The sequence below is a fragment of the Plectropomus leopardus genome, chromosome 3 (genome assembly GCF_026936395.1).
Source record: "Plectropomus leopardus strain MGB_pleo_1.0 chromosome 3, ASM2693639v1, whole genome shotgun sequence".
In the NCBI taxonomy this organism is placed as follows: Eukaryota; Metazoa; Chordata; class Actinopteri; order Perciformes; family Serranidae; genus Plectropomus; species Plectropomus leopardus.
The window spans coordinates 34,649,728-34,671,929 of record NC_142178.1 but is presented as its reverse complement, the minus strand read 5'-3'; the positions used below and the strand labels follow the sequence as shown (position 1 = coordinate 34,671,929).

General features: G+C 38.8%; 1 protein-coding gene and 1 long non-coding RNA gene across 2 annotated transcripts in view; one reads left to right on the top strand and one right to left on the bottom strand.

The window, feature by feature from the left end:
- The window catches only part of LOC121941503 (lysophosphatidic acid receptor 2), a 27,636-nt gene extending 7,696 nt beyond the window's left edge, over positions 1–19,940 (top strand). The window contains exons 2-5 of the mRNA XM_042484307.2: positions 4,236–4,713; positions 6,331–6,825; positions 10,584–10,843; positions 15,752–19,940. Coding sequence (XP_042340241.1) covers positions 4,458–4,713; positions 6,331–6,825; positions 10,584–10,843; positions 15,752–15,850 — 1,110 coding nt within the window. The 5' untranslated portion in view covers positions 4,236–4,457 and the 3' untranslated portion in view covers positions 15,851–19,940. The remainder of the gene's footprint in view (positions 1–4,235; positions 4,714–6,330; positions 6,826–10,583; positions 10,844–15,751) is intronic.
- Positions 19,299–22,202, bottom strand: LOC121941505 (uncharacterized). Its single transcript, XR_006105758.2, has 2 exons — positions 21,833–22,202; positions 19,299–20,442 (listed from the first exon to the last, which is right to left on the bottom strand). It is a non-coding gene; the product is annotated as an uncharacterized LOC121941505 (long non-coding RNA).

Genomic DNA, 22,202 nt, shown 5'->3' with positions numbered 1-22,202 from the left:
CTTCGTTGTACAGCCCCGAGCTGCTGGCCTCAAGCAGAGATGGAGATCTACAGAGGTGCGGCTCTCTTCTGTCTAACCCCAGACAGTAATGTCACTATACCAGGAATTTGGTATTTGATGCAATATCTGTGAAATTACACAATTCTTGATACCCAGTTTGATACCATGGTAGAAAAACCAACAAAACAATAAATCCCATGTACTTAAACATAAACTGCTTCATTTAAAACAGCCAAATCTAATCAAATTTAAATTATTTTTGTTAATAATAAAAGATATGCCTTAAGCACAAATCAAACTCTAAATGGGTTCGTGAGATTTTGTGTGTGAGGAAACATAATAATATATCCTAAAGTATGTGAACATACACCATCTCTGTTGTTGTGGTTCTGAACTTGCAAAAGTGAAATGTGACGGTTGGTCTTTGTGGTTGGCTTTATGTCTTGCCCCTCCTCCACTATGATTGTGCAGCTGGGTGAAAGTTAACACTGATACAAGGAGCGTTTCCAACGAAGCTGAACATTTGTCTACTCTTGTGGCAGATTGTAACTACGTGCTGCTCCCATTGCAAAGAGTTAAAAATGCACTGGCCTCATGCTTTTCATTTTGACAAGTTGAGGCAAAGCTGTCACTGCTACTGCACTTGTCAGCATCCCCCACACGTTGCTGTTATTCTTCTTCTGTGCTGGTAGGTGTTCTTCCTCTTCCTCTTCCTCTGACGTTTAACAGCAGATGAGAACACTTGAAGGCTTATGTGCGGCCTCATCAGGCCCAGAAGAATTGCTCTCTGCTATCTGCAGGACTGAAAAAAAGCGAGCGCTTTAATGTCTTCAGATTTTCACCAATGACCTAACACAAAGGCTGCACAATTATGGCCAAAATGATAATCATAATTATTTCCCTAAACATTTAGTCCTGAGAAGGTTCTTCTTCACCTGAATTGAAGTGCATCTCCTGGAAGCAAAGTATAAATAAAATAGTACCAAAACTTTAAATTAACAGAGTAATGCTTTTAAGTAATTCTTAATTCCTACTAAAAAACAATTGTTTTCCATTAAAAATAAGTTTCTTCTTCCCCTTATTTCAGTGCATCTCCTATGTATACATATCAGCTGCTGTGTTTTTATTTTTTAAAAGTTTTTACTGGGGTTATGGTACAATGACACACTGCACTGTCACGGTCATGGATGTCTGATGTCGTGTTGTTGGAGAAAGACAGGGATTCAGTGAGGTAACGTTAAAAACATTATCCCTCCTGGACTTCCTGCATTCATCGTACTGCAGATTGTAGAGTTTTTAACGGGTTTAACAAGTTAGTTTTTTTTCAGAGGAACATGCATTTTAAACATTGAAATTGCAGTTGTTAATGTTCATTTAATTGTGGTAAGCCAAAATTGTGATGGGGATTTATATTCAAGCAATGTGAATTTTCAACACATTCTTATTCGATATTACGCTGCAGGTATCCTTCTGCGTCTGCTGTTTATGTTCCAGGATGCTGCTACCATGATGCCAACACAAGCCGCATTTCATATCATGAGGAACTGAATGAGAACGGGCTGGATTATTTGATTTTTTTAGGCTGCATCCCAAACTGATGCTGACTTGAGTGACATCACGAGGCAGTTTGACATATTTCATGCAGTTCCTTCTGGAGCCACTGAAGATAAATACTTTTTTTTTTTTTTTAAACATATGCAGTGGTACTCTCCAAGACCTGTAAACAGACTTTAATGTGTCAGATCATTGTAGTTCCCCTTCATAAAAAAAAGTCCCAATGAGTTTCAAGTAATGAAAGAAACATATTTAATATTTAAAAAAACAGCAATATCAGTACTCATTTTCTTTGAATTTTCTCAGTTGGGGTTTTGGAATCAGTATTGTGAGAGAAAAGGTCTGACACCTCTGATCAACCCGCCACAGGTGGGCAGTGGGTTTACATAGAAGTGAGTGTATGAGTGTGCTTTCACCGGAATTATACACGTCGAGTGAGTGTTTATGTCAAAATGATGTTGCATGTTGCAAGATTTGTGGTATTAAAAAGTACAACGCTTAAGCAAAATTGAGTGAAGTCAGCACACGTGTTGGGTTGCCAACTGAGCTGCTAACTTCCTTAAGCTGGTGTTCAAACACACCATAGTGACAGAGATCCAAAGAACTGTCAAAAAGCCAGAGGAGTTAATAGGTGTGTCCTGTCGAGGGGAAGAAATGGAGCAACTGTGTGCTCATGGACTGGGGTCAAAGATCAACTGTAGTTTAAGTGCTTGATTGATGTCTCGAGTCTCAGACGGGAACAGAGGCCTTCAAGGAAAAAGGAGTCTCACTTCCTCTCTGCTAACAAATGAGAAGTTGTAGGCTTTGTTTAGTGAGTCACAGACACGCGTTTCCATGCACACACACCACAAATAGTTTATTATATTCCTGTATGCTCAGGACTTATCCTGGTTATGACTTTTGGGTCTTTTTATACATTCTCTCACCTCCTCAGCTGTTTTACGCTATTTCCTTTAATCAAACGCTATTCTTACATTTGTGTCTCATCCATCATTTCATTCTTGAGCCTCTTAAGTTCTCACTCTCCACATTTTTCTGTTTTTGATTTGGCATCTCTCTCCACACACCCTTGGTAGGAGAGTGGGTCACTGAGGCTCCCTCCCTGTGTGTGTGTGTGTGTGTGTGTGTGTGTGTGTGTGTGTGTGTGTGTGTGTGTGTGTGTGTGTGTGTGTGTGTGTGTGTGTGTGTGTGTGTGTGTGTGTGTGTGTTGTGCATGTTTGGATTGAGATTGAGTTACATAGCTGGATTGTGTAATTGTGAGGTGTGTCTCTGCTGCAGGGAGTCTGCCGCTCTGCTGTTTCCATTGTTGAGGGAAAGTTGAACTTGGATTCGACAGTAGAGTGCGCGTCGTCGTGCTGCGCTGGCTTTCACAGGAAAATGGAGAATGTGTGAGGGAGTGTTGTTGACTCAAAACGCGCCATGCAGCGCGTACAAGTTTACCGTAAATAGAGGATTAAAGCTGTTGTTGTTGGCCACATTTTGACTGCACATTTTGAAGTGAAGGCTGAGTTCTTGCCTTAGCTGTGGTTGGTTTTAGTAACATCACCAAAGTCAAAAAGCCTCCCATGTTCCTGTTGGGACTCGTCGGCGTGTATAGATAGTTGGTCTTTGAGCTCAGTGGTAGTAATATAGTGATGATAACTGCTCTTGCAGCTGATCAAGATTTTCAGGTTTACTGAGGTCAAAATTCTCGTGAGCTTAGTGAGTAAGATCCATTTTTGCTGTTTGTGTGAGGAAATTAATGTTTTCACATTTAATTAAACAACATTTTTGGAGGGCTACATTTACCAAGTGTGTTTATATATGGAAACTTTGTGGTAAAGCAAAGCAAAGTGGTCTGATATAATGATGTGAATTCACTGAGTTTAATCTGGATGATGCATTTTTTAATACCATTTTATTTTAGGGTTAGAATTAGTGGGAAAAAAACTACAGATGCCAGTCAACAGAGAACATTGAAGGCCTAAGATAAAAAAATCCTTTATTAGTCCTAGAATGGGGAAACGTGTATTGTTACAGTAGCAAGGTATGTGTAAGATAAACAAGGCAAAAAATATATATGAATAGTAAAAAAAATGGTTAAAAAATATTTACACTAAGATCTATTTCATGATATTTTGTTACATTTTGTGCAATAATGATAACTTTAAATTTTATGCTTTGCTTGAATGATCACATATGTCTAATTAGGGCTTCGCCATTAATCAAAATATTATCAAAAATCACAGTATGGCTAAGTACAATATCTAAATGGTAGGCGCTGCAATTATTATTTTTTTGATTAATGTAAAATGTGTCACAACATACCAATATCAATGAAGCATTGTGGGTCTACAAAGATTCCCCAGCCTGCAAATCATATTCTACACATAAGAGAACATGTTTTGGCACAGGCTAGTACTAACCATGACCTCTTTGCCCTAACCCTAACCACCTCCAATCTTGATGTGTCAATGTGACAATTACCAGGAAATCACAGCTCAGGAGGCGGGACTCGGTGAAACATCCTTGGGGAAAAAAAGTGCATTTGTCTTGGGTAATGAACTTGTGTGGCTGTTCTGGACTGTAATTTGTGGGCTGATTGGCTGGTTATTCTTCTGGTTAAATTACATTATTAAAAGTTTAATTTCAGATTTAAAGATACACATATTGTTCTAAACTGATGCTTTATTTTTCCACAGATTGCAGACCAGTGGATCTCAGACAGCTGCACAGTGAAGGCCTCAGACTTCAACCTGCAGTCCTCACCTGTCCAGCTGATGGCATGCGGATCTCCAACCCACCAAAGAGGGCGAGTCTGAATGACGCCCTAAACCTTCCCCTCTGCTTCCTGTCTGCAACGCCGTACTCCTCTCTGTCCTCTCCAGCTCTTCTCTGATCGCCCTTCAACTGGATATCTCAACATGGATACACAGACCGACGACACAGAAGGATGCTACTACAACCGGAGCGTCAAATTTTTCTACGAGCAGAGTGGCAAGAACATCAGCGACCACTGGCGCAAACGTGACTATGTGATCGTCACTTTGGGCATGACGGTCTGCTTCATTGTCATCTTTTCCAACCTTTTGGTCATAGGCGCTATTTTAAAAAACAGACGCTTTCACTTCCCCATCTACTACCTGCTGGGTAACCTCGCTGTGGCCGACCTCTTCTCAGGTACGATTGTTTTACTTCATGTGCTTTGATGTTCTTGTCTTGTTGTATTTAAACCTTCACATGTGAAGGTTTAAATACATATTTTACAAATTTAAAAAATATTACTGTTTCGTTTTTTGGTTGTTTTTTTTTGCTTTCTGCACTGTGCATTTCTGTGCTGTCAGGAAACCAGGCTGCCTTCTTCACGATGTTATGAATAGGAAAGGCGATTAGCACTATAAGGTCCATACACTCTATACATGTTAACATCTGTGGGCTTTAAATCACATAACAAATGCAGCTATAAAGTGTTCACAAAGGATGTTTTTTAATAATGTTGCCATTTAACATGGTTGTTTTTGTGTCTGTCTGTGCACTTTGTGAGTTTTAACGATTTCTTTGTTTAGATATTTAATGCCTGCGTCATGAAGTGTCACATCTGGGGACCAAATGTGATTAAATTGTTGCTTTTATGGAGAGTTGATGAGTGTAGATGCTGGGGAGTAGCACAGTGGTGTACCTTGATGCAGTGATGCTGGTAAATCTGCAATGATGTGTGTAAGAAAGCTGTCCATGTGCAGGATTACATAGAAAACAATGGCACGGTGTTTGCACTGGCATCATGTGTTTATGAGAGATCAGGACAGGCTTATCTCACAAGTAAGGAAATGAACCTTTCAGTGCTGGAGGTTTATTTTTCTCCAGACTAGTTGGCCCAGTGTTCTTAAATATTTTCATAAGTACATATGATATCCTAATGTCAACATTGTCACTTGGCGCGACCGTTTCTGCAGCCGCGGCTGTCAGTGCATGCTAATGGAAACCAAAAGGAATGTTAAAAAAAATTGGCATTTTTTAATGGTGAAATTGGTGATTCTGTGAACACAAACCATAAATACCATGAAGTTTATCACCATACCCTTATATAGCATACAAACATCTTGGTGGTGAATAAACAACCCTTAAATACAAAATACTCCATGAAGACTATTTAGATTCTATTTAATTTGTTCTGCTTTTTTTCAAAGCCTGAAAATCAATAACGTTTTTGCTTATAGATACTGCTGTCAAGCTCCATGGGTCCAGTAACGTAACGTTACAACCTCCACGGCCAAGCACATAAACATTGTGCATCAAATTAAAGCTAAATGCAGGCCCTGGACTAGCTTCAGGTTAAAAAAACGAATTCAACTCCGTCAGCTCCGACACAGTGTTTATCATCATCCATTCAAAGCAGCAGTGTTAAGCACACCCAAACTGTAGAAGTCCCATCAGTTAAAATCAGTAAAATGACAAATAGGCAAAGGTAAATAAAACGTCATCATGATGTGTTCAAATGTAACATTGAGAAAAAGAAACCTTAATTTTTGGTTAGAAAATTGAGTAATACAGTAGTTTAGGTGAGAAATTTTCTTTGCAATTCTTTTAAAAATGTATTGTTGCCTCCTCTTTCCACCAAATAATAGAAAAGTATCGATATAGTGGTATCGATAAAGACCTCAGATCGTTAAGGAGTCTCGATAATGGTATCAGTATCAATACAAATTAACATACCTCATCTCTACTGAAGACAACACAATATTTATTTTATCTTATTTTCTAAATTTCTGTCATTAAACCTCCAATTTCGTCTTCCAGGTGTCTCCTACCTCCACTTGATGTTTCATACTGGTCCCTGGACCATTAAGCTGTCTAAATACCGCTGGTTTGTGCGTCAGGGGCTGATCGACACCAGTCTGACAGCCTCAGTCCTCAACCTCCTGGCCGTGGCCGTGGAGCGTCACCAAACCATCTTCAACATGCAGCTGCACAGTAAGATGAGCATCCGGCGTGTTTTTATCATCATAGTCTTCATCTGGCTGGTGGCCATCGTTATGGGCCTGGTCCCTACTATGGGCTGGCACTGCCTGTGCGACCTGGAGAACTGCTCCACCATGGCGCCGCTGTACAGCCGCAGCTATTTGGTGTTCTGGGCCGTCCTCAACCTGCTGACCTTCTCCATCATGGTGGCCGTCTACACCCGGATCTTTATCTACGTGAGGCACAAGAGCAAGCAGATGTCCCAGCACACCACCCAGATGAGACACAGAGAGACGGTGTTTAACCTGATGAAGACCGTCTCCATGATCCTGGGTGAGAACGCACACACGCTACACATGAAGGGCAACGAAACGGAAACTTACAGAAAGCTACGTTATTATTCCTTTCTAATGCCGTCAGTAAACAGAACAAAAAAAGTTAAAATAGTGTTAATATTTTCTTACCTTCTCCTCTACCATCACCGTTTAGCAATTTCTTTTATTTTAATTCCCAAATTTATTCATTTAACACTTGACAGGCTGATCAGCTTCACTCTCCTTTTCACAAAAGGAAACATGGCCAGCACTCCCTCAGATATCGTGGTGTACTGATATCGAATGCTTAAGTACATGTTATCAAGAGCTCGCATTCCTTAGAAAATTTTAAAAGGAAATTATCATTACATGTCATGATCTCTAATTATTTCTTGACGTATGTTTTTCTTCTCCATATTTCTTGTTTTTATTGGATTATCATTCGCTGGTCACTTTTTCTGCTTAGTGTGTTTGTCTAGGTTTTTTTTTTTTAAACTTTTCCTCCATTTTTTATTATTGTTTTCCTCTGCACGTTGAGAAGAGGTCCAGTTGTATAAGCCTGCGGACACATTTTTTTTTTTTAAACTCTGTTTATGTGTGTTAATGTGTGTGCATTGATATTTATCAAGATACATTGTTATGTTAACAGACATAAAATGTGAAAAAATTAATCATGTTTACAGATTAAATTAGTCACATTGCCCAGTCCTGTACACACACACACATTTAACATAAACTATTGTCTGTTTTTATGTGTTTTTTAAAAATGGGAATTTATTTGTTTTTAGTCTACCATTAATCTGATTAATGTTAAGCATTTTGGTTATATTTCTACCTTCTATCACAAAGGAAACCAAAGCCTTCTACACAATGTACTCACTTTATCAGCAATGTTTTAGTCCTTAGACCTTCATCAGGTAAGATCTGTGTGTGTGTGTGTGTGTGTGTGTGTGTTTTTGTTTGTGTGTGTGTGTGATTGTTAGTGAGAAATTCTTGGGTGTTAGCTGTCAAGATTTTTGAATTTAAGCACCCGTCAGTAAGACTTTGTGGTGACCTCATCTCTAGAGGACCTTGTTTACTGTAAACGGTGGTGGGTCTAGATTCCTCCCAGAAGGAAACGCAACACGTTTTGGGTGTTTGGGGTCAGAAAATTCGGCGACCTGCTCCTTTGTGAAGGGTAAAAGGATTTCCCTTTCTCTATAGTCGTGAATATTTGTGATTCTGTTTGCAAAGATGGAGAAAAAAGCTCTTTTTTCATAAATTAAAGATGGAGTCTGTGATTCTGGACAAAGATTGATGATATTGGACCTCAACATCCTAACAAATACGCCCCTCCTGTCAGTGCTCCTTCAGAAGCTGCAGTAATATCTCCCGTGTTATTTATGTTTCATTACTATCGTGGCGTTGCTCCTTTCCTTGTGAAAGAGAGAGATTAGTCAGAATAGTGTTGTAGGTTCGAGCCACTGTGTTAGTTTCCCAAATACAGACCCAAGGGTGTGTGTGATCACCAGATTGTTTTTTTAGTGCACACACAGAGCAGAAAGTGAGTGGAACGCGTGGAGACATTAGACGTGTTTTCTACTTATCTGATTAAAATAGGTTTAAAAGCCTAAACAGATTAAACATGATCCATAAAAACACCTCAGTCAGCTTAAACAGGCCCAAACCAAATCAAACTTGTTTGAAGATTTTCATAAACTGATCAAAAGAAAATTTGTATTATGTAAACGGTGAAGCTGATTCATCTCTGGATGTGTTTTTCCTGCGCCTGCTCCATGTGCTCACCTTCTTCCCCTCTCTTATTGCTTCAGTAGAATTACATTGGTACCATGCTGTTGCTTAATTAAGAGCATCAAAATAACAGCAAATACTGCGCTGAACAGACAATAAATATCCATTTTAGCCATTAGTTTGATTTAAGATGCTTGAGCCGCTCAAGCGGCCCTGTAACCATAGTAACTCACTCCTGTCCGAGAGCACTAGAGGAGAGGGAGAGTTATTTATTTTTTTACTGCAAAAAAATCCATTTATGGCATGAGTGTGTGAAAAGTGTCAATTGCATGTGTCTCATGGTCATTTGTGAGTTGGCAGCATTGTCAAGTTACCATATTCATAATTTTTGCACGTCACACAGCTGCCATTTACATGCATCAGCGCATGTAAAAACCAGATCATATTAGAGGTTATCTCATGTAAACAGTTGACCTTGAATCTTTAATCAGATTGATTTCAGTTAGATTGAGAAAAAACTGTGCATGTAAACCCAGCTACTCGCTGACTTTGACAAAAATTGCACTGGGTTACAATTGCAGACTGCACCATAAAACTCTAAAACTTAACCAATCTGTCTCCTCAGGACTGTGCGGATGTAGTTTGACAGATTGATTGACAGTAGTGTCTCAATGGTGCAAAAAAACAGCTGGCAGAGCTCCACCTGCTCAAACCTGCAAGAAAGTCTCTCCTGTAAAAAGACCTGTGTAGTTCTTTCTTGTGCAAATGACTTATCCTGCAGGAGGAGCTGATTGAAAATTGTTTTTGGGGGGCTTTTAATTGCACAACTCCACATACATACTACATGTACACATTACTAATTTTAGTCATTGTAAAAACGATACAGACAGTTTTTAGGGAAACACTTGACTGAATCTTCTCGGAGCAAAATGTCAAACACTGTCAGCCTATTGAACACACACAGGCTGCCTTGCAGGCTCCTGTCTCGGCCTGTCTGTACTTGTTAAACCCGACTTTACTCCCCCCACACATTCACTCCTTCCCTCACTCTCCTGCTGAATTCTCTTGTTTTTTGCTGAACTTGCTGCGCTCCCTCGCTCGTCTGCTCTCTTTCCCAGCCTCCCCTGCTCCTGCTCTCGCATTTTGAACTTTCGATTAAATTCCTCAAAGTTTCAAAAAAGTTACACTTCTCTCCGCCGTCGCTCAGCAGCCAGGATTCAGCACCTCTGGCATGTGGTGAGGGCGAGGAAAACCCTGAGCATGTCCTGACAGCAAGCTGCATATTTCAGTTACTGTGACAGAAAACAGCTTCTCCCCTGCACGTATGAAACCACCGAGAGTATGTAGGATGTTTAATCTTTTACTTCAATGTTTGTGAGGACCCAGTGTGAGTTTTTGACCTTGAGAGAGAGGATATTTTTGTAAAGTGGGACATTTTGGCTCTACCTTGTGCCTTCAAATTGCTGTTTGACAGCTACAACTTGGTTTTACATGTGATTTGGAGGTTAAACATGTAGTCAGTTAAGGTCAGGGGCTGAGGAATGCATTACACATTGTGTGTGCGAGTGTGCGTTACCACATTGTCTTCACATTTACGTCTAGCTCTTACATGTGCATTTATTAGCGTTGAACGAGCTGCGAATGTGCACATAATGAATTCCTGAGCTTCCTAATCGAGTATTATGATAATGAAATCTGATCATACAGACTAAACCCAGTCCACATGCTGACATGTTATGTATCTGTGTGTGTGTGTGTGTGTGTGTGTGTGTGTGTGTGTGTGTGTGTGTGTGTGTGTGTGTGCGCGTGCGTTGTCCACAGAGGAATTTACAGTACATTCCCTTTCTCCCTTAGTTAGCCCCCCATTTCTTCAAATTCTTCAATACTCTGTCTGCAGTCTGTTCATTTTCTTTCCTCCTATTTTATCTGCCTCTATCTACGCCTTTTATTTATTTCTTTTTTTTTTTAATCTCTAATGTTATTACAAGTTTTCTAATGACCTTATGTACCCTTGCTCTCCCTCTCCCTCTCTTCCTCCCTCCACAGGTTGTTTCGTGATCTGCTGGACGCCTGGCCTCGTCGTGCTGCTGCTCGATGGTCTGGGCTGCGACAAGTGCAAGGTGCTGCGATACGAGAAGTACTCCCTGGTGCTGGCCGAGTGCAACTCCTTCGTCAACCCCATCATCTACTGTTTCAGGGACAAAGACATGAGGAGGACCTTCAAGGATATCCTGTGCTGCCTGTGTCGGCGGGGCGACAACCGCAAGAGTACTTCTGGAGTTCACTTTAACACCCTGGAGCACGAGGTACTGTCTGAGAGCAACGGAGCCGACGAAAGCAGTCACAAACAAAACAACCACTCGCACTAAGAACTGTTAATAATGAAACCCTGAAACCACACTGACTGTAGACAGATGACTGTTATTATCTGTAAACCAAGTACAGTACGACCATGACAACCACCACTGAAACAGTTTAAGAGATTTAATGAACTGACAGTTTGCCTGCCTGACTTGACAGTTTAAGGTTGCATTTTAATGTGGCCCATTATTTTCAATTTCATCCTTCTCTCCAAAAAAACCCGTAAAATTATGGTTTAATAAAAAAAAAAAAAATTAAAAAGCAAAATATGATTTAAAAAAACATCCAGATGCAAAACTGATGGGGAAAAACAATTAAACTAAACCACTCTGTATCTTGAAATTTAATTTCCTCGTAAATATAGATTGCTTAAAGCAGCTCTAAATTATGTTTTTACAGTCATAATGTAGCATATAAAATTGTGAAAAAACTAAGTTGCTGCTGGTAGTGATGAACCTAAAAAATAGTGATCAGCATTTTAAGTAACTTCCATATTTGAGTACTTGCATTAAATTATTATAGAGTAGTCAAGTACCCTGCAAAAAATGTCCAGTCTAAGAATAGGAATGTAAATTAGCCGACAACGGAAATCAAGTGCAATTTGAAATTCTTTTGTTGAACCACTAGGGTTCAATTTGCCCACAAAACCACAAATTTTCTGTTGCCATTGCATAGGTTAGATGCACACTAAGCAAAAACCTACTGCAGCAGTGTCTAACATCCATGACCAAGCTGGAACAGTCCCATGAAACTCTGACTCTGTCACTAAACCAGTTAATAACGGTCGGGTAACGTTAGCCTTTTGAAGCAAACAGTTAGCCCTGTCACTGTGTGTCTGTGTCCATGTCGAGTCTCAGCAGCTGTCCCCCAGTACAGCGCTCACACTCCTTCAGCAGAAGTTTCATGACAAACAGAGAGAGTCAGGGGTGCAAGGAGGCACTGAGTGAAGCAAAATGCTGGGCACAACTTCACAGTAAAACACAATTTAACCTCCTTTAAATAGAAACCAAAAAATCATAAATGTAATGATAACATGTGGGAGATGGGGCGAGGATTTACCTTGAACAAATACTGCCGTCCAAATCGAGTATTTAAGTACTCATGCTTGTCTTTAAAAAGAAAATTATCACCTAAATACTGCAGCTCTGTTGGACTTTAGTGAATTTCAGCTCATTGTTTAGCTGTGCGGTCAACAAATTCACTGTATTTTTTGCCTTCATACCGTCTTTTTTGGGTGAAAGAAAAAATACAAAAAACCTACTGTACACTATTTTCTCAGCACCAAGCGACAAACAGATACAGTTAGCGAGTAGCTGCTGAACACTGTGGAGCATTTTTGTGAATATTGGACTTACATTTGCAATGTGAGCAGAAACACAACTCAGATTGAGCGAAGGTGCTCCTCTGTAACTGCAGTCCAAAGTCTGTTTCAATTTCACATTTTTTACCTGAGAATCGTTAAAAAACAAAACTCATGAGCCCTCATATCAAAAAAAGATTGCACCTGATAGTTTTTACTGTAAACTATTACAAGGAAATTCACTGACAACAGCCTTGACAAACTAGATTCATCATTAGATGTAAACGTGGTGTTTTGTATACTAAAATCATACTCAGCAAAACTGTAAAGTCACTACTTCTAAACATTTTTGTCTGTCTTGCTTCAATTCGCTGCTTTGAGCAAATATAAACAAATGTGCTTCTGCTTTTTAATCGCGCTTTGTGTGTAACTGATTGACATGAGTAACACTAAGTTGAATATAAAACCTCCAAATATTAACTCTACTGTGCTGCAGTGTCACTGTTGACTTTGTTGTCAGAGTTTATGCGACTGTTGCAGTGCTGCTGCCTGCTGTTGTTGAGCAATGTGTTGCCTAAAAAATATGCAACTTTATTTATACAAGTACTGTTTATTATAAAAAAAGACTGGCCATGCATGAATTAATCAACAAACGAGAGCACATATAGACATATGATGCTTTAACAGAAGACCATAAACCTGACACGTGTCTCTTGAACAATAAGGAAGATGGTATAGTGTTGTAGGCGGGAACAGTTTTCCACACCTGTACTTTGCTCCTGAATTACATCTCTCACCAACAGTGTCGGTCCATTTATAACCGGTGAATCAAGTGGCTCTGCTATAACAGGTGTCCTCGCTCAAAGTCTCATTGGACAACTTACCATTACTTATTAACTTTTTACATTGAGAAAAATGAGCATTCAGAGTGACTTGAGTATGCAAAGTTTCTTTTGCATTCACTGGACTTGACTAAAGTTACAGGCACCCAAATGCTCTTTCTGTTATAGGTGAGTGTGGTGTTTTTTCCCCTCTACCATCATGTGTAATGCATCATATCTGTGCCTCAGTTCTGGGAACTGGATGGGACATTTCAAGCATTTTTGCACCCATAAGCGTAGGGCTGGGCAATATAAAGATATTACATCGTATCAAGATATAAGACTATATATCATCTTAGATATTGGATATTGTTATATTGAGATATGGAATAAGTGGTGTTTTTTGATGTATTCTTGAGTAAAGTGATGTACTTTTCTCAACTCGTCAGACAGCTCTACTTGTTTTAATATGTGCTTTTACCCACTTAGTTATTATATCCACATTACTAATGATTATTGATCAGAAATGGACATTTGATCTGTCTCCCTGTTCTAGCATTAATGACGTGCTTTTGAGGAGAGTTAAAAGTATTCAGACATACACAGAGTATCAACATGTAGCCTAAAAATATCGCAATATAATTTTCAGCCAAAAATGACCAGCCCTACATAAAAGTTATAGTTTGTACTGACATTATTATTGCGAAAGTTTTACTATGAGCAAGCTAAAATCACTTTTATGCTAGATCATTTTTTGTGTGTTTGTAACATGGATTATTAAAGACAACTGAATACATAAGAATAATTCTATAATTTACAACTTTTAGGTCATAATGGTTTAAATAGGGGCTATTTAAGTGTTTGTTCTAGGAGGCTGATGCACCTTTAATAACAATTATCTGCTGACTTACAGATGCCTCTTTCATAATGTAAGTCTATAGGAAGAGGTCTTTTGAGGCCCCGTGGCGTCACATTATGGACCCCTCAGTTGTAGTTGTTTTAGATGCTATGTCAGATTGACTTCAGAGCCCAGCGCTGTTCCTGGGGGCTTGGTTTGCATGTCATCCACGTAAGCGCACAATAATTTGCCCTTTACGTTTCCTCACACCATCCAACCCTTGCATACAGCCGCTTAATACAACTGTGGATTTCTTTTGTTGCTTGTGCAGAAATTAGAGATAATTCCTCACAACGCTCGGTTTGGAGTGGGCCTCTAAAAAAAACCTCACTTCGGTGGGCCATGTAGCCCCAACACTTTACCTTACCCCTTTATGTGAATGTGCAAAACAAAGGGGAAGTAGTCGGGGCATTGGAATTGTGTCACAAGTTCAGTCTGGTAAAGTTTGTTAGTTGTAAATTTCTCACTTCCTGTTTTGTCTTAGGAGTAGGTCGCTAATGGTTTTCTTCTTTGCGAAATATGATGTATGTAAAAGCGTGTCCTAGTTTGCACCCAGAATTTAATCACAAATAGAGTTCTGTAATTAATTAATGTGAATTCATCCAGCCACAATGTCAAACTTCCCACGAGGGAAACTTTAGTCAAACATCGAGAATGAACTCAATCAGACTCTTCAGATCTCATAAAACGAGGCCTTAATGGTTACTCTGCTTCGTACTATAAACAGATTTCTTTTTGGAATTACCCTTTTGCCTTACGCAATCGTTTCTCACTAGTTTATAGGAAGCACAACATTTCCATGTTCTCTGTGCTGTTTGCTAGTGTGTGTGTGTGTGTGTGTGTGTGTGTTTGTGCGTGTGTTGGATTGCGTGCTCGTGCTGTACAGTCTTAAACCAGTCCAGATGTATGCTGGTGGTTAGAGTGGGTCATGCTCCTTGCCACATTTCCTCTGACTTGTTACTCTGGTATGTGTGTATGTTGGAGGCATGCGCTCTGTCACTCACACACACGCATGCAGCGTGTTATTGCTGTGAGCAGGAAGTGCTACGGCTGTGACTGTGTGTGCGTGCACATGCATTTCTGAGCGTGTGTACTCAATCACAGGCACATTGTTTTACATATTTTTTTCGTTAGTGACATTGTGATTAGAGAGGAGGCCTGAGGGAAAGGAGGTAGAAATGACATGGTTAGAAGAAATTTACATTTTCCCCCCTCTTGTGTGTTGCTGGTAAAATATTTAGTGACTCACGCTATTGAAAAGGAACAAATGATCAACTACAACTACTCTTAAAGGGATTACCATAACGAGAAGATATTAAAGGGATAATAGTGTATTTAAAATATATTCTTTGTCTTCAGATTTCAGATAAACCAACATGTTGATACTTATTTTCATATTATAGGCCTTCTTTTGGAATGATTTGACAGTTCAGACACATTTTCAGATTGTTTTGGGTTTATTTTTGTACAAACGTTGTTCAAACTGATATGAATAAATGCATAAGTCTGCCTACATCTGTGATTTGTTTGGTCTTGTCTGCATGCTTTGTCCGCTTTTCAGCCGTGATTGCTTCTTTGTGATCATTTAGATTCAAATCAAACTGCGCCGAAACACAAACATGTTTTTAATGTCTTACTGTCTTAGCTCATCTCGCTCTTTTTGCTAGTTTGGACATGACTAACCCAAATTCTCTTCTGCCTTTTTTTCACTTCCTGTTACTTTCTGCTGCACCTAATCTCCATTCCTTATTTTCCTCTCCCCTCCTTTATGGCTCTACCTCATTTCAACCCTCATCTCATATTCTGATCTGTCTTTCCACCTCTCTGTCTGTAGAACTATAAGTCTCGCATCGCCGAGCCGACAGAGAAGAGCAACGGGGCGCTTCTCATCCGGGACGACTCAGAGGACGTCCCTGCCTCTTCAGAAACCTGAAATTTACTCAAACAGTGATAAACTGTGAACACACTCAAGACATGCAGACACACACTTGATGCTGAAGTCTGCAGATCTGTGTATTCACACATAAACAAGCCTCAAGACCTGTTTTTCCTCAGCCAGCAGACTGTTGATTCGAGTAAAAAACTGCTTATTCTGAAGACAAAATGGATCTATAGCTCTGCTGCCAGCAGAGGACAGTCTGTATCTGCAGAGCAAAGAAGAATTGGTTAACTTCAAATTGTCCAACATGACGATAGATGGATCTTCTAATGTAACAGAAGCAAGTGGCTCATTTGCGCTCCATTGGTGACCATTAGCAGACACAAGGATGCAAACCCTCCACTACTGGGCCATTTAAACAACATGGTGGGACATCGGAGAGCTCGTTTCCTGTTGAGACACAAATGAGATCTGCCAGTTTTCCCCAAACAAACGAAGAAGCAGAAGAAGAAGCAGCACTGACGGCCACTGAACAGCTGGAACGTACTGGCAGTACATGGAAGAAATGACTGAAGATGTGGACAATCGCAAAGCAAAAATATGTACTCTGTAGAGTGCCTTTCATAAGACATGGATGCTGCCACAAATTGTTGAAGTCATATCCTCCCAGTGGATTCAAGCGCATGTGAGATTACGAGGTTCCCCCGAGTCAGACTAATGCAGTTTAAAACAACAGTCGTGCAGTTAATCCTTCAAAAGGGTTATAATAATTAGTTTTGGTTAAAACTGTTTTAAAGACCTCTTTGATTCTACTGTATGATCATTTGCAGTTTGTTGAAATGTACTGCTATTTACAAAGAGGTGTGTGTGCTATTTAACCTACTCTCATTCATGTAAATGCGGAGGACAGAATAATAGAAATGCCTGTTACTAAAATGCAATACAATTCTGTAGCGCCACAAACTACATCATGCAAAATCATCATGTGGTTAAATCAACTCCTCTCTAAAACAGTTCAAACAAAAACTAATCATTATAACCTAAGAGGTAAGATTTGTTGCAGGACTGATTTACCTTTAGTCGGGTGTACCTAACAAACTGACAACTGAGTGAATATGGAATCACTGGAAATCTGATATTATCAGGTTTCAATTGTTCTTAAAGGGGAACTTTATTTTTTTAGCCCTATTTTATATTTTGAACATATTTTCCCCCTTTTTTGTTTTGTTTGTTTTTGTTTTTCTCTGATTTTTTTTAATGAAAATTATGCAAATCAAATGTATTCTCGTACCTTTCGCTGTCTGTTTTGTGCCCAAGTCTCGCCAAAGGAGAAGTCTTATTCTGAAATCTCACCAGTGGTGACTTGTTGCAGGAGGAAAATGATGTAAAAGCAAGTGAGAGTCAGAAAAAGAAGTGAGATAATAGTCTGTTATGTACAAAAAGTGCATTTTACTCTAATCTTAAAGATTTTCAGTGTCGTGGCTGAATATTTAGCTGATTTTAACAATGTGAAAAAGAGATTTCAGAATGAGACTTTTCCTTTAGCTGGACGGAAAACAGACCAAAACAAGTGAAAGGTATGGAAAAACATTTCATTTCTTTGTGGGGTCTTTTCCATTTTGGTATAAGACACTCATATTTAACAATCTGAGCCTGAAAATGTGTGTGGCTCTCCTGTCCTGGGTGGTTACATTGTAGCCTGTTTCACTGCTGCCAGTTGCTGCTCTCTGTCTCTCGATCATGGACCAATTTTTAAAAAACTTGCTGTTCCCTGGAGTCACTTAGACAAAAAAACAAGAAGATTCAGCTGAGTCCAGGTTGACAAGAATGAAAGGTCCTGTTTTTGACATGATTTTCAGTCAAAAGCCACTAAAGCTAATTAGGAAACCATAATGACTCTGGATGGGTTATACGTTTTTACTAATGGATTTGTTAATGTTTAATATATATTGATCAGCCACGGGATGTTATTAACAGCAACATCTGGGTTGCCAGGTTGTGAAAAATAGTTAACTTGCTCTGTGTTTTAACAAGCTCCTAATTAGTGGAGGAAAACCTCTCTTGTGGACCATTAGGTTGTTTGATGAGCTGCAGAGCATCCAGACCAAAATCCATTTATTAAAAACTTGATATTTACTGCAGCTGCTCAAAGATCCAACCACCTGTTTAAGTCCTGCTCAGGCACTGTCTTATTCTTAACTGTTAGTAAAAGGACTGCCATGAATGTAGCATTTATTTGATTATTTAATTTTATATTTGTGAACAACTTATTAAACTTGATGGAGTATTGCATTGAAATAACCCTCTGTCAGGGACTTGATATTCATGTGTTACCGATGATTTACTCTGACATTAGAAATTCTGGACCCTTTATTGGCTCACTTTTTGATTAGATATCAAGATGAATTAAAGAGTGCAACAAAAATAAATCTTAAAAATGATGCTAAAGAGGATAAACACCAACCAAATGGATTTTCCCCAACTTGGCAACTCATTAGTTAATCTTAATAATGACTTATTACTGATCTAAAATTAAATAAACCTTACTTAAAATTTCTAACCGTTTGCAAGTTTAAAAAGTGGCACCCAGTACCTTCTCTCCATTTGTTTGATAACAAATCAGAATCTTGGCGGGTGTATGATTATGGAAGTTAAGATTTGGTACGTTTAAAGTCTTAACCCATATTTTTACGTGTATGACACACATCAGATAATGTTTACCCTTCATAAATTGGAAGAGACACATTGCATGTTATGACAGTCATTTTATTCTTAATTTTACTGTTTGTTTCTCATAAATATCATGAACATACTGACTTGTAATTTAATGGATATAATCCTGTTTGTTCTCTGATGCCATACCAGTTAAAACTGATTACTTTTTTTTTTTTTTTTTTTTGCAGTTGTGGATCGGCGCTATAAGCTGTTTATTCCTCAAGGTTTTTTTTGTTTCTTTTTTTGTCTCTTTGCTGGAATGGCACACAATATTTTTTTGTAAATTGTTTGTGGTATAAGACTTTATTTAAGATGATGTTGTAGTTGTAGATATTATGTACAGTATTTAGTGAACTTAAACTTGCCATCAGAGGCAACACTTAAAAAATCATAATACCATAAAGGGAAATCTAGCTTTTATTTGTTGTTGGCCTGATCTGCAGAAATGTTTAGTTTTTTTAATGAACATTTTGGTCAAAGGGATAGTTTGGATTTTGTGTTTTTGTTTTTTAAAGTGGGGCTGTTTGGGGGATTTAGCCACAGTCTGTGTAGTAGATGTCAGTCGGCATGCTCCCAGTTTGGAGAAGCAGGCTGGAGTCCGACATGGCAGCAAAGCAATGTCCTGCTGTCGATGGGGGTCAGCAACAAAACATATTTTAGCTGCCTAAAAACAATCCCCCCTAAAAAATCAATATCAGTTTCAGTATTCAAGATACTGAGAGTAATTTCACCGCTTGACCTTTCCTACAGACATTTGCTCCAACAGGAAAAGATTTTTATGTTCTCAGTCCCGCACATACGCTCTCATCAAAGCCACCAGACTCCACTGACAGAAACACTAATTTGGCTCACTGAACACAGGAGCTTCTGGTCTACTGCTGCTTTGATTAGTTAGTTCGGTTGTCTTATTGTGTGACTTTAGTGACTCCAAACTAACCCTTTTAAACACCAAAGTCACACAGTAACACACATAACTGATTGAGGCACAAGCCGACCAGGACTCCCATGTTCAGAGATATTAAATCACTGTTTTTCTCTACAGGAGTCTGGCTTTGAAAAGAGCGATTTAAAAGCTTAATTATTCCGTTGGAAATCACCATCAGACAGAAAGGTAAAGCAGTTCAAATACTCTAAAATTGGGGGTGTGTCAACTGACTGTAATACACTGTCTATAGATAAGTATCCCATACATCACCACTTAAAGGTGTGAATCCCTTTAAACATGACTGAGCAAACAAGACAAGTATGAGTGATGTAAAACTTTGGGGTAAGTTTATTACAGCTGATAGTAAATATCGAAAAAAAAACTGATAGCAAGCTGTTTGTGGGTGAAAGCTTTCCTGACGATAACGCTGTGTGTCATTCTCAGCCATGATAATCTGCCCTCGGTAACTGACAGTGACGTCATTAAAAGCTTTGAATACTTGTATCTCTCTGATCTTCCTGTGGCCTGTTTACTGGCAGCTCGTGTTTTGTCTTCCTGCCAAATTTAAGGCTCTTTCTCTCTAAATTGACTTTGGATCTCATTCAGCCTCTTTAAGACACTTTTGCTCAATTTTTCAGTCCACTTGTTTCGTTTCCTTCCTTTCACAGAGGGAGAGAAAGCCTCTTCTTAATCTGCTCTCCCAGCCTGCCTCCGTCCTTCTTTCCTGGTAAAACAGTCGACTCCTTCCTCGTGTTGCCAAGAGAGAATCTTTTCGACAACACAAAGTCTTTCTTGTCTGTCGACAGTGAGAATTTCCTCTGGGAACGCTTCCTCCGTTTCAGGTTATCCAGGTTCAGTTTATCCAGTGGCAGAGGGATCTTCTTCTTGCGTTTCTTACCGGGTAGCGCCCCCTTCAGCTGACGCCAGGACTGCTGCAGAGGCGACCTCTTTTTCCTCTGCCAGAAGAATTTTTTTTTGGAGGAGCAACCACCCATAGCCAGATAACCTGCAGGAGGAACAACATAATCAACCTGAGAGTAAAGATTATTTTAACAACAGAATTATTAATGCAAGGAAGGAGCACAAGGATCTCAATCATAGCAGGAGCTGGATACCCGAGTTAATAATTTATGTGGTTTGAGTTCAGTTTTATTCATAAAGCCCAACACAACAAACCACAGTTGACTCAGGGCTTCACAAAAAGCATCAGTTTGTCCCAGGACCCTCACAATGGACCCTTACCCCTTTTTTGTAGTTGTAGTTCATCATTTCAAAATGATTTATTTTAGGGTTAACAATTCCAATTTTTTGTCCAATACTGCAAATAAACCATTCAATTAAAGAAAAAACTGGAAATAACCAACTGAAGAAGTAAAAGGGAAACTCACTGCACATAAATTCAGACTGATCAATTTGCAAAGTCAATAATATCAATGCTGCAAATTCAGTGGAATTTTATTTTCAACATTAAGGGTTCAGTATGTATTCAACTGCTGCTGCTCTTCTTGCATTTAAATTTAAATTTCTTAGCTTCCACACAGAGAATTATTACTAGATTTTGTTCTAAACTAATATGTAAATGATGAAAAAAAAAAAACAACCAACCTACTTTACTGCCACCAAAAGATGTACCTGTTAAATATGTATTTAAATATCCTTTATTTGGCCAGGTAGAAGTCTCACTGAGATTAAATAATCTTTTTAAAAAAGTGACCCGGCCAAGAGGTCACACAAACAGACAAAAACAACTGTCACATACCACAAATGAGTGAGCATAACCTCCAGTTAGATTGCAACACAAACAAACAAACAAGCAAAATAAAAAGTTTAACATGAGTGTACAATTTCCAAAAAATATTTCAGTGAAAATTTTAGAGGCAATCGCATAAACCAAGCGTGCTATTTTCTCAATGCTTTATACACAAAAGAAGATCACTGTATTACAAAAAACAAGTGTTTCCTTGCCTAGAGGGAGAAACAGAATTTATTCCTGAAAAACAAACTTAATTTGAGTTCCAGCTTGGAAGCAAGATTTTAAATGACTTTTTTTTTTTTTTTTTTTTTTTTTTACAAAACTGCAATGCAATTGTGCCAACAGTGATGTACATACTATAGCAGCTACCAGTGAACATTAGCCTTAGAATAAAACTTAATTTTGTTAATTTTATCAATTTATATACAAACAGACATAATGCAGTGTGTCGGATTATTAGAAAGAGACAATTAATAAGAGATTAAAGAGAGACAAATCTGAATTTTAAAAGCAAATATAATAAGTTTGTATTAAGGAAAGAAGAAAATAGGGTTGTGTAACATTAAACCTAACTGGTACTTTGAGTTAAAAGTTACTCTTCTTTACATTTCACATACACACACACAAAAATGTCCATACAGACCTTATGTCTTCTCTTCAGGACAAGATGTAGTGTTGCTCGGTTGCGTCCTCCGTCCTGTGTCCACAGAGAGTGAACCGGTTCTTACCTTTATCATCATGAACAGGATCTGATTGATCACCACTGTCTCTACACCTAAGCTAACTAAAATGAAATGTCAAAGTGTCAGGGACTTTTTAACATGTGACCATCAAACAGGAAGAGAACAAACCAGTTCTGTGACATTCTTGTGACTTACTGCTTAAACTCATTCAGGGACGCCCAGAAAGCTGTGCCTTAAAATGTCCATGAACTGTAGTCACTGTATATGTCATGTATGAATCTGACGATTTCTTTCAAAGACTCCCCTCATCAGTCTGTTTAATATTTGTGT